Source organism: Oncorhynchus masou, chromosome 12 (assembly GCF_036934945.1).
Source record: "Oncorhynchus masou masou isolate Uvic2021 chromosome 12, UVic_Omas_1.1, whole genome shotgun sequence".
Taxonomy (NCBI): domain Eukaryota; kingdom Metazoa; phylum Chordata; class Actinopteri; order Salmoniformes; family Salmonidae; genus Oncorhynchus; species Oncorhynchus masou.
In genome coordinates this window covers 11812505-11823047 of record NC_088223.1, presented here as the reverse complement: position 1 = coordinate 11823047, position 10543 = coordinate 11812505, and the positions used below count along the sequence as shown (strand labels likewise).

The window sequence follows — 10543 nt, the reverse complement described above, 5'->3', positions numbered from 1 at the left end:
CCTCTCCTCTATCATCACTTCCCTCTCCTCTATCATCACCCTGTCTCCTCTAACATCACCCCCCTCTCCTCTATCATCATCCTGTCTCCTCTATCATCACCCCCTCTCCTCTATCATCACCCTGTCTCCTCTATCATCACCTCCCTCTCCTCTATCATCACCCCCCCTCTCCTCTATCATCACCCCCCCTCTCCTCTATCATCACCCCATCTCCTCTATCATCACCCCCCTCTCCTCTATCATCACCCCCCTCTCCTCTATCATCACCCCCCTCTCCTCTATCATCTCCCCCCTCTCCTCTATCATCACTTCCCTCTCCTCTATCATCACCCTGTCTCCTCTAACATCACCCCCCTCTCCTCTATCATCATCCTGTCTCCTCTATCATCACCCCCTCTCCTCTATCATCACCCTGTCTCCTCTATCATCACCTCCCTCTCCTCTATCATCACCCTGTCTCCTCTATCATCACCTCCCTCTATCATCACCCTGTCTCCTCTATCATCACCTCCCTCTATCATCACCCTGTCTCCTCTATCATCACCTCCCTCCTCTATCACCTCCCTCTATCATCACCCTGTCTCCTTTATCATCACCTCCCTCTCCTCTATCATCACCCTGTCTCCTCTATCATCACCCCCTCTCCTCTATCATCACCCTGTCTCCTCTATCATCACCCTGTCTCCTCTATCATCACCTCCTCTTCTCTATCAGTGTGTAGTGTGTGTTAGTAGTGTGTAGTGTGTGTTAGTAGTGTGTAGTGTGTGTATGTGTGTTAGTAGTGTGTAGTGTGTGTTAGTAGTGTGTAGTGTGTGTTAGTAGTGTGTGTTAGTAGTGTGTGTTAGTAGTGTGCAGTGTGTTAGTAGTGTGTTAGTAGTGTGTGTTAGTAGTGTGTTAGTAGTGTGTGTTAGTAGTGTGTGTTAGTAGTGTGTATTGTGTGTTAGTAGTGTGTGTTAGTAGTGTGTAGTGTGTGTTAGTAGTGTGTAGTGTGTGTTAGTAGTGTGTGTTAGTAGTGTGTGTTAGTAGTGTGTGTTAGTAGTGTGTGTTAGTAGTGTGTAGTGTGTGTTAGTAGTGTGTGTTAGTAGTGTGTTAGCAGTGTGTGTTAGTAGTGTGTAGTGTGTGTTAGTAGTGTGTGTTAGTAGTGTGTAGTGTGTGTTAGTAGTGTGTAGTGTGTGTTAGTAGTGTGTGTTAGTAGTGTGTAGTGTGTGTTAGTAGTGTGTGTTAGTAGTGTGCAGCGTGTCTCACCTGGAGTCGAACAGTGTTCCGTCCAGCAGTGTTCCGTTGTAGTGGTATCGTACGTAGTCTGACACCTCTACCTTCCGAGAGCAGCTCTCAGGGGTGTAGTACGCCTCACTCTGAACCCCGTCGTCAGGGTTCCACACGTCCAACAACAGAACGTCAAAATTGAGGGTTGCGTCTGAAGGGATGACATCACCTGGATTAAGGAAGAATGACAGAGTGACACTTGATCTCTCTCTCTCACCTTCTCTTCTCTTATCCTGTCTCTCTCATCCCCCCTCTCTCACCTTCTCTTCTCTTATCATGTCTCTCTCATCCCTCTCTCTCACCTTCTCTTCTCTTATCCTGTCTCTCTCATCCCTCTCTCTCACCTTCTCTTCTCTTATCCTGTCTCTCTCATCCCCTCTCTCTCACCTTCTCTTCTCTTATCCTGTCTCTCTCGCCTTCTCTTCTCTTATCCTGTCTCTCTCATCCCTCTCTCTCACCTTCTCTTCTCTTATCCTGTTTCTCTCATCCCCTCTCTCTCACCTTCTCTTCTCTTATCATGTCTCTCTCATCCTCTCTCACCTTCTCTTCTCTTATCCTGTCTCTCTCATCCCTCTCTCTCACCTTCTCTTCTCTTATCCTGTTTCTCTCATCCCCTCTCTCTCACCTTCTCTTCTCTTATCATGTCTCTCTCATCCTCTCTCACCTTCTCTTCTCTTATCCTGTCTCTCTCATCCCCTCTCTCTCACCTTCTCTTCTCTTATCATGTCTCTCTCATCCCTCTCTCTCACCTTCTCTTCTCTTATCTCTCTCATCCCCTCTCTCTCACCTTCTCTTCTCTTATCATGTCTCTCTCATCCTCTCTCTCACCTTCTCTTCTCTTATCCTGTCTCTCTCATCCCTCTCTCTCACCTTCTCTTCTCTTATCCTGTCTCCCTCATCCCTCTCTCTCACCTTCTCTTCTCTTATCCTGTCTCCCTCATCCCTCTCTCTCACCTTCTCTTCTCTTATCCTGTCTCTTTCATCCCCTCTCTCACATCCCGTCTCTCATCTCCTCTCTCTCTCATCCCCTCTCTCTACTTCCTCTCTCCTTTCTCTCATCCCCTCTCTCTACTTCCTCTCTCCTTTCTCTCATCCCCTCTCTCTCTCTCTCTCTCTCATCCCCTCTCTCCTTTCTCTCATCCCCTCTCTCTACTTTCTCTCATCCCCTCTCTCTACTTCCTCTCTCTCTCTCTCATCCACTCTCTCTACTTCCTCTCTCCTTTCTCTCATGCCCTCTCTCATCCCCCCTCTCTACTTCCTCTCTCTCTCTCTCTCTCGCTCATCCCCTCTCTCTACTTCCTCTCTCTACTTCCTCTCTCTCTCTCTCATCCCCTCTCTCTACTTCCTCTCTCTCTCATCCCCTCTCTCTACTTCCTCTCTCTCTCATCCCCTCTCTCTACTTTCTCTCTCCTTTCTCTACTTCCTCTCTCCTTTCTCTACTTTCTCTCTCCTCTCTCTACTTCCTCTCTCCTTTCTCTCATCCCCTCTCTCTACTTCCTCTCTCTCTCTCTCTCTCTCTCATCCCCTCTCTCTACTTTCTCTCTCCTTTCTCTACTTTCTCTCTCCTCTCTCTACTTCCTCTCTCCTTTCTCTCAATGTTAGACTCGTCAGATGAACATGGAATGATTTCTCTGAAGGTGAATCACAGTTTATAAACAGGCCAAAGACATTGTTGTTGTTTTTTTTTTTTTGGGGGGGGTGAGAGGAGATGGGGTAGAGAAGTTGAGGGTGGTTGTGATTCAATTCATACTGGTGAGTTGACAGTTGTTCTCTCTGCTGGCAAGGACTGCTTCTCCCTCCAACTCTCTGGCTCCCCCTCCCCGGTTCTCCCTCCCCGGCCCTCCCTCCCCGGCCCTCCCTCCCCGGCTCTCCCTCCCCGGCCCTCCCTCCCCGGCTCTCCCTCCCCGGCCCTCCCTCCCCGGCTCCCCCTCCCCGGCCCTCCCTCCCCGGCTCTCTCCCTCCCCGGCCCTCCCTCCCGGCTCCCCCTCCCCGGCCCTCCCTCCCCCTCCCCGGCCCTCCCTCCCCGGCTCTCCCTCCCGGCCCTCCCTCCCCCGGCTCCCCCTCCCCGGCTCCCCCTCCCCGGCTCTCACACCCCGGCTCTCCCTCCCGGCCCTCCCTCCCCGGGCTCCCCCTCCCGGCTCTCACACCCCGGCTCCCCCTCCCGGGCTCCCCCTCCCGGCTCCCCCTCCCGGCTCCCCCTCCCCGGCTCTCACTCCCCGGCTCCCCCCTCCCGGCTCTCACACCCCGGCTCTCACACCCGGCTCCCCCTCCCCCGGCTCCCCCTCCCCGGCTCCCCCTCCCCGGCTCTCACACCCCGGCTCCCCCTCCCCGGCTCCCCCTCCCCGGCTCTCACACCCGGCTCCCCCTCCCGGGCTCCCCCTCCCGGCTCCCCCTCCCGGCTCCCCCTCCCGGCTCCCCCTCCCGGCTCCCTTTCCCGGGCTCCCCCTCCCCGGGCTCCCCCTCCCGGGCTCCCCCTCCCCGGCTCCCCTCCCGGGCTCCCCCTCCCCGGCTCTCCCTCCCGGCTCCCTCTCCCGGCTCTCCCTCCCGGCACTCCCTCCCGGGCTCCCCCCTCCCCCGGCTCCCCCTCCCCGGCTCCCCCTCCCCCGGCTCCCCTCTCCGGCTCCCCCTCCCGGCTCCCCTCCCCCGGCTCCCCTCTCCGGCTCCCCCTCCCCGGCTCCCCCTCCCCGGCTCCCCCTCCCCGGCTCCCCCTCCCCGGCTCCCCCTCCCCGGCTCCCCCTCCCCGGCTCCCCCTCCCGGCTCCCCCCTCCCCGGCTCCCCCTCTCCGGCTCTCTCTCCCCGGCTCTCTCTCCCCGGCTCCCCCTCCCCGGCTCCCCCTCCCGGCTCTCACTCCCCGGCTCCCCCTCCCCGGCTCCCCCTCCCCGGCTCTCACTCCCCGGCTCCCCCTCCCCGGCTCCCCCTCCCCGGCTCCCCCTCTCCGGCTCTCTCTCCCCGGCTCTCTCTCCCCGGCTCCCCCTCCCCAGCTCCCCCTCCCCGGCTCTCACTCCCCGGCTCCCCCTCCCCGGCTCTCACACCTTCTTCTCCTACTTTTCTTCCTCTCAATTCAATTCATTTCAATGGGCTTTATTGGCATGGGAACCATATTGCCAAAGCAAGTGAAATAGATAATAAAAACAAAGTGAATTTAACAATAAAAATGAACAGTAGGCATTGCACTCAAAGAAATAGAGATGTTTAAAATGCCATGTTATGGCTATTATGCCTCTCTCAGCCTCTCGCTCTCTTCCACACACAAATCTATAGAAAAGACACCTACATTTACCTGTCCATACACGCCCCCTCCCCCATTTCGAGTTCTCTCTCTTTACCCGTATCTACACGTCAAGTCAGGCCACACATTCCTGTTCTAATCTCTCCTCGTGCAACCAATCCGCTTGATGACCTCTTTATACGCACAACAACATGCTATTATACACACACACACACACACTAATATGGACAAACACACTCCTGACACTGTGCTCTCCCCTGTAAACGAGGGTACCGCCTACAACAGGACTCCTCCTCTCTGTGTTAGTTGAAGAGGGTTGGTCTGAGCTTCTTGCAACACTAATCTGTCAACCAGCTGATTGATCTGATATTCAGTGGCAGCAGCTCGCTCAGCCTGCCATGTGCAAAGTAACAAACAGCTTAGCTCCAGGCAGCGCTCACTTCCTGGTCTGTGATGTCAGAGTGGGCCGATTCCACATGGAGCCGAGACGGCCCACTTCCTGTCCTCCTTCCTCTGTCTGTTTTATGAATACTGTACACAGACATGCTGTACACAGGCCTACACACAAACACATCCTCGTGCGACCCATAGACCCAACCACCAACTGCATCTGGAGCCCAGAGCGACAGCTTCTACCTGTGTTCGTCGTCACACAGACAAGACAGACCAATGTTTATAATCATGTTATAGGCCTACTGTAAGCTATGTTATAGGCCTACCGTAAGCTATGTTATGGGCCTACCGTAAGCTATGTTATAGTCCTACCGTAAGCTATGTTATAGTCCCACCGTAAGCTATGTTATAGTCCTACCGTAAGCTATGTTATAGTCCTACCGTAAGCTATGTTATAGTCCTACCGTAAGCTATGTTATAGTCCTACCGTAAGCTATGTTGTAGTCCCACCGTAAGCTATGTTATAGTCCCACCGTAAGCTATGTTATAGTCCCACCGTAAGCTATGTTATAGTCCTACCGTAAGCTATGTTATAGTCCTACCGTAAGCTATGTTATGGGCCTACCGTAAGCTATGTTATGGGCCTACCGTAAGCTATGTTATAGTCCTACCGTAAGCTATGTTATAGTCCCACCGTAAGCTATGTTATAGTCCCACCGTAAGCTATGTTATAGTCCCACCGTAAGCTATGTTATAGTCCCACCGTAAGCTATGTTATAGTCCTACCGTAAGCTATGTTATAGTCCTACCGTAAGCTATGTTATAGTCCTACCGTAAGCTATGTTATAGTCCCACCGTAAGCTATGTTATAGTCCCACCGTAAGCTATGTTATAGTCCTACCGTAAGCTATGTTATAGTCCCACCGTAAGCTATGTTATAGTCCCACCGTAAGCTATGTTATAGTCCCACCGTAAGCTATGTTATAGTCCTACCGTAAGCTATGTTATAGTCCTACCGTAAGCTATGTTATAGTCCTACCGTAAGCTATGTTATAGTCCCACCGTAAGCTATGTTATAGTCCCACCGTAAGCTATGTTATAGTCCTACCGTAAGCTATGTTATAGTCCCACCGTAAGCTATGTTATAGTCCCACCGTAAGCTATGTTATAGTCCTACCGTAAGCTATGTTATAGTCCTACCGTAAGCTATGTTATAGTCCTACCGTAAGCTATGTTATAACCATGTTATAGGCCTACCATAAGCTATGTTATAACCATGTTATGGGCCTACCGTAAGCTGTTATAACCATGTTATAGGCCTACCGTAAGCTGTTATAACCATGTTATAGTCCTACCGTAAGCTATGTTATAGTCCTACCGTAAGCTATGTTATAGTCCTACCGTAAGCTATGTTATAGTCCTACCGTAAGCTATGTTATAGTCCTACCGTAAGCTATGTTATAGTCCTACCGTAAGCTATGTTATAGTCCTACCGTAAGCTATGTTATAGACCTACCGTAAGCTATGTTATAGACCTACCGTAAGCTATGTTATAGACCTACCGTAAGCTATGTTATAACCATGTTATAGGCCTACCATAAGCTATGTTATAACCATGTTATAGGCCTACCGTAAGTATGTTATAACCACGTTAAAAGCTATGATTTCACAATGTTGGAAGCTAAACACACAGATTACAGGTGTGGCCTACCATAAACTATGTTATAACCATGTTATAGGCCTACCGTAAGTATGTTATAACCACGTTAAAAGCTATGATTTCACAATGTTGGAAGCTAAACACACAGATTACAGGTGCGGCCTACCATAAACTATGTTATAACCATGTTATAGGCCTACCGTAAGTATGTTATAACCACGTTAAAAGCTATGATTTCACAATGTTGGAAGCTAAACACACAGATTACAGGTGCGGCAGGTAGCCTAGTGGTTAGAGCGTAGAAAGGTTACTGGATCGAATCCCTGAGCTGACAAGGTACCTGTCGTTCTGCATCCCTGAACAAGGCAGTTAACCCACTGTTCCTAGGCCGTCATTGTAAATATGAATTTGTTCCTAACTGACTTTGCCTTAGTTAAATAAAGGTTAAATCAAATGTAAATAAATAAGTGACAGATCATCAGTTGAGTACATGTAGATGTTGATTGATCAGAGGAGAAGAGCTGAGATCTATTTTCTCCCAAACTTCACGTATAAAGTTGAATAAGTCCCATTGGGTTTTGTAAACTATGTTCTAAGTAATGTCATACGTTATGTTATGAGCTTACCGTATCCTTCCTTCCCATAGGCCAGTTGTGGGGGGATGGTGACCAGGCGTCTCTCGTTGACACACATCCCTACCAGAGCTCTGTCCATCCCTTCAATCAGCTTCTTCTTACCCACATAAACATTGTAGGTGCTACCGCGGTCATAGCTGCAACGCACACACACACACACACGCACACACACAACGTTATGGGAGCTGCCAAAATCTCAAGCAAAAAAGACAGAAAGAGAAGAAACAAGGAAAACACTAATTTTCTCAGTCAGTCAGTCAGCCAGTCAGGTGTAGCTCTCTGTCCAGTCAGTCAGCCAGTCAGTCAGCCAGTCAGCCAGTCAGTCAGTCAGTCAGTCAGTCAGCCAGTCAGGTGTAGCTCTCTGTCCAGTCAGCCAGTCAGTCAGTCAGTCAGTCAGTCAGCCAGTCAGCCAGTCAGTCAGCCAGTCAGCCAGTCAGTCAGTCAGCCAGTCAGATGTAGCTCTCTGTCCAGTCAGTCAGCCAGTCAGTCAGCCAGTCATATGTAGCTCTCTGTCCAGTCAGTCAGCCAGTCAGTCAGCCAGTCAGTCAGTCAGTCAGTCAGTCAGCCAGTCAGCCAGTCAGATGTAGCTCTCTGTCCAGTCAGTCAGCCAGTCAGTCAGCCAGTCAGTCAGTCAGCCAGTCAGTCAGCCAGTCAGATGTAGCTCTCTGTCCAGTCAGTCAGCCAGTCAGTCAGCCAGTCATATGTAGCTCTCTGTCCAGTCAGTCAGTCAGCCAGTCAGTCAGTCAGCCAGCCAGTCAGCCAGTCAGATGTAGCTCTCTGTCCAGTCAGTCAGCCAGCCAGTCAGCCAGTCAGTCAGCCAGCCAGTCAGATGTAGCTCTCTGTCCAGTCAGTCAGCCAGTCAGTCAGCCAGTCATATGTAGCTCTCTGTCCAGTCAGTCAGCCAGTCAGTCAGCCAGTCAGTCAGCCAGCCAGTCAGTCAGTCAGTCAGTCAGTCAGATGTAGCTCTCTGTCCAGTCAGTCAGCCAGTCAGTCAGCCAGTCAGTCAGCCAGTCAGTCATATGTAGCTCTCTGTCCAGTCAGTCAGCCAGTCAGTCAGCCAGTCATATGTAGATCTCTGTCAAGTCAGTCAGCCAGTCAGTCAGCCAGTCAGTCAGTCAGCCAGTCAGTCAGTGAGTCAGATGTAGCTCTCTGTCCAGTCAGTCAGCCAGTCAGCCAGTCAGTCAGCCAGTCAGCCAGTCAGTCAGTCAGTCAGTCAGTCAGCCAGTCAGTCAGTCAGTCAGATGTAGCTCTCTGTCCAGTCAGTCAGCCAGTCAGTCAGCCAGTCAGTCAGTCAGTCAGATGTAGCTCTCTGTCCAGTCAGTCAGCCAGTCAGTCAGCCAGTCAGTCAGTCAGTCATATGTAGCTCTCTGTCCAGTCAGCCGTCATTGCTTGGCTGTGGTGAGACTGAATAATTCGTCACCAGGTCTGAACTACTACACCGGCCAACCACATCTCAGTGCACATCGATGCTGAAACCTACTGGTCTACTTCAGCCCAACAGTTTACATGAATGACTAAATGGCCTATTAATGAAATGTTTAACCTGATCAGTTTGCTGGCCTGGCATGACCTACACTCACACACCTGGAGGTTAAACCTACCTGTGTGTTCATGACCTACACTCACACACCTGGAGGTTATACCTGTGTGTTCATGGCCTACACTCACACACCTGGAGGTTATACCTGTGTGTTCATGGCCTACACTCACACACCTGGAGGTTATACCTGTGTGTTCATGGCCTACACTCACACACCTGGAGGTTATACCTGTGTGTTCAAGACCTACACTCACACACCTGGAGGTTATACCTGTGTGTTCATGACCTACACTCACACACCTGGAGGTTATACCTGTGTGTTCATGACCTACACTCACACACCTGGAGGTTATACCTGTGTGTTCATGACCTAACACTCACACACCTGGAGGTTATACCTGTGTGTTCATGGCCTACACTCACACACCTGGAGGTTATACCTGTGTGTTCATGACTTACACTCACACACCTGGAGGTTATACCTGTGTGTTCATGACCTACACTCACACACCTGGAGGTTATACCTACCTGTGTGTTCATGACCTACACTCACACACCTGGAGGTTATACCTACCTGTGTGTTCATGACCTACACTCACACACCTGGAGGTTATACCTGTGTGTTCATGACCTACACTCACACACCTGGAGGTTATACCTGTGTGTTCATGGCCTACACTCACACACCTGGAGGTTATACCTGTGTGTTCATGGCCTACACTCACACACCTGGAGGTTATACCTGTGTGTTCATGACCTACACTCACACACCTGGAGGTTATACCTGTGTGTTCATGGCCTACACTCACACACCTGGAGGTTATACCTGTGTGTTCATGACCTACACTCACACACCTGGAGGTTATACCTGTGTGTTCATGGCCTACACTCACATAATAAAGTAGAGACAGTAGATGCAGCTGGTCTGTCATAATAAAGTAGAGACAGTAGATGCAGCTGGTCTGTCATATTATAATAGAGACAGTAGATGCAGCTGGTCTGTCATATTATAATAGAGACAGTAGATCTAGCTGGTCTGTCATATTATAATAGAGACAGTAGATGCAGCTGGTCTGTCATAATATAATAGAGACAGTAGATCTAGCTGGTCTGTCATATTATAATAGAGACAGTAGATGCAGCTGGTCTGTCATATTATAATAGAGACAGTAGATGCAGCTGGTCTGTCATATTATAATAGAGACAGTAGATCTAGCTGGTCTGTCATATTATAATAGAGACAGTAGATCTAGCTGGTCTGTCATATTATAATAGAGACAGTAGATGCAGCTGGTCTGTCATATTATAATAGAGACAGTAGATCTAGCTGGTCTGTCATATTATAATAGAGACAGTAGATCTAGCTGGTCTGTCATATTATAATAGAGACAGTAGATGCAGCTGGTCTGTCATATTATAATAGAGACAGTAGATGCAGCTGGTCTGTCATATTATAATAGAGACAGTAGATGCAGCTGGTCTGTCATAATATAATAGAGACAGTAGATGCAGCTGGTCTGTCATAATATAATAGAGACAGTAGATGCAGCTGGTCTGTCATATTATAATAGAGACAGTAGATGCAGCTGGTCTGTCATATTATAATAGAGACAGTAGATGCAGCTGGTCTGTCATATTATAATAGAGACAGTAGATGCAGCTGGTCTGTCACATTATAATAGAGACAGTAGATGCAGCTGGTCTGTCATATTATAATAGAGACAGTAGATGCAGCTGGTCTGTCATAATATAATAGAGACAGTAGATGCAGCTGGTCTGTCATATTATAATAGAGACAGTAGATCTAGCTGGTCTGTCAT

The 10543-nt window shown here is 49.8% G+C and overlaps 1 protein-coding gene across 2 annotated transcripts in view; it reads right to left on the bottom strand.

Moving 5' to 3' along the window:
* The window catches only part of LOC135549549 (peptidyl-prolyl cis-trans isomerase FKBP9-like), a 34020-nt gene that overhangs the window by 9833 nt on the left and 13644 nt on the right, over positions 1–10543 (bottom strand). For both annotated transcript variants that reach the window (XM_064979612.1, XM_064979611.1), the window contains exons 2-3: positions 7175–7320; positions 1246–1435 (exon numbers count right to left, since the gene is read on the bottom strand). In XM_064979612.1, coding sequence (XP_064835684.1) covers positions 1246–1435; positions 7175–7320 — 336 coding nt within the window. The remainder of the gene's footprint in view (positions 1–1245; positions 1436–7174; positions 7321–10543) is intronic.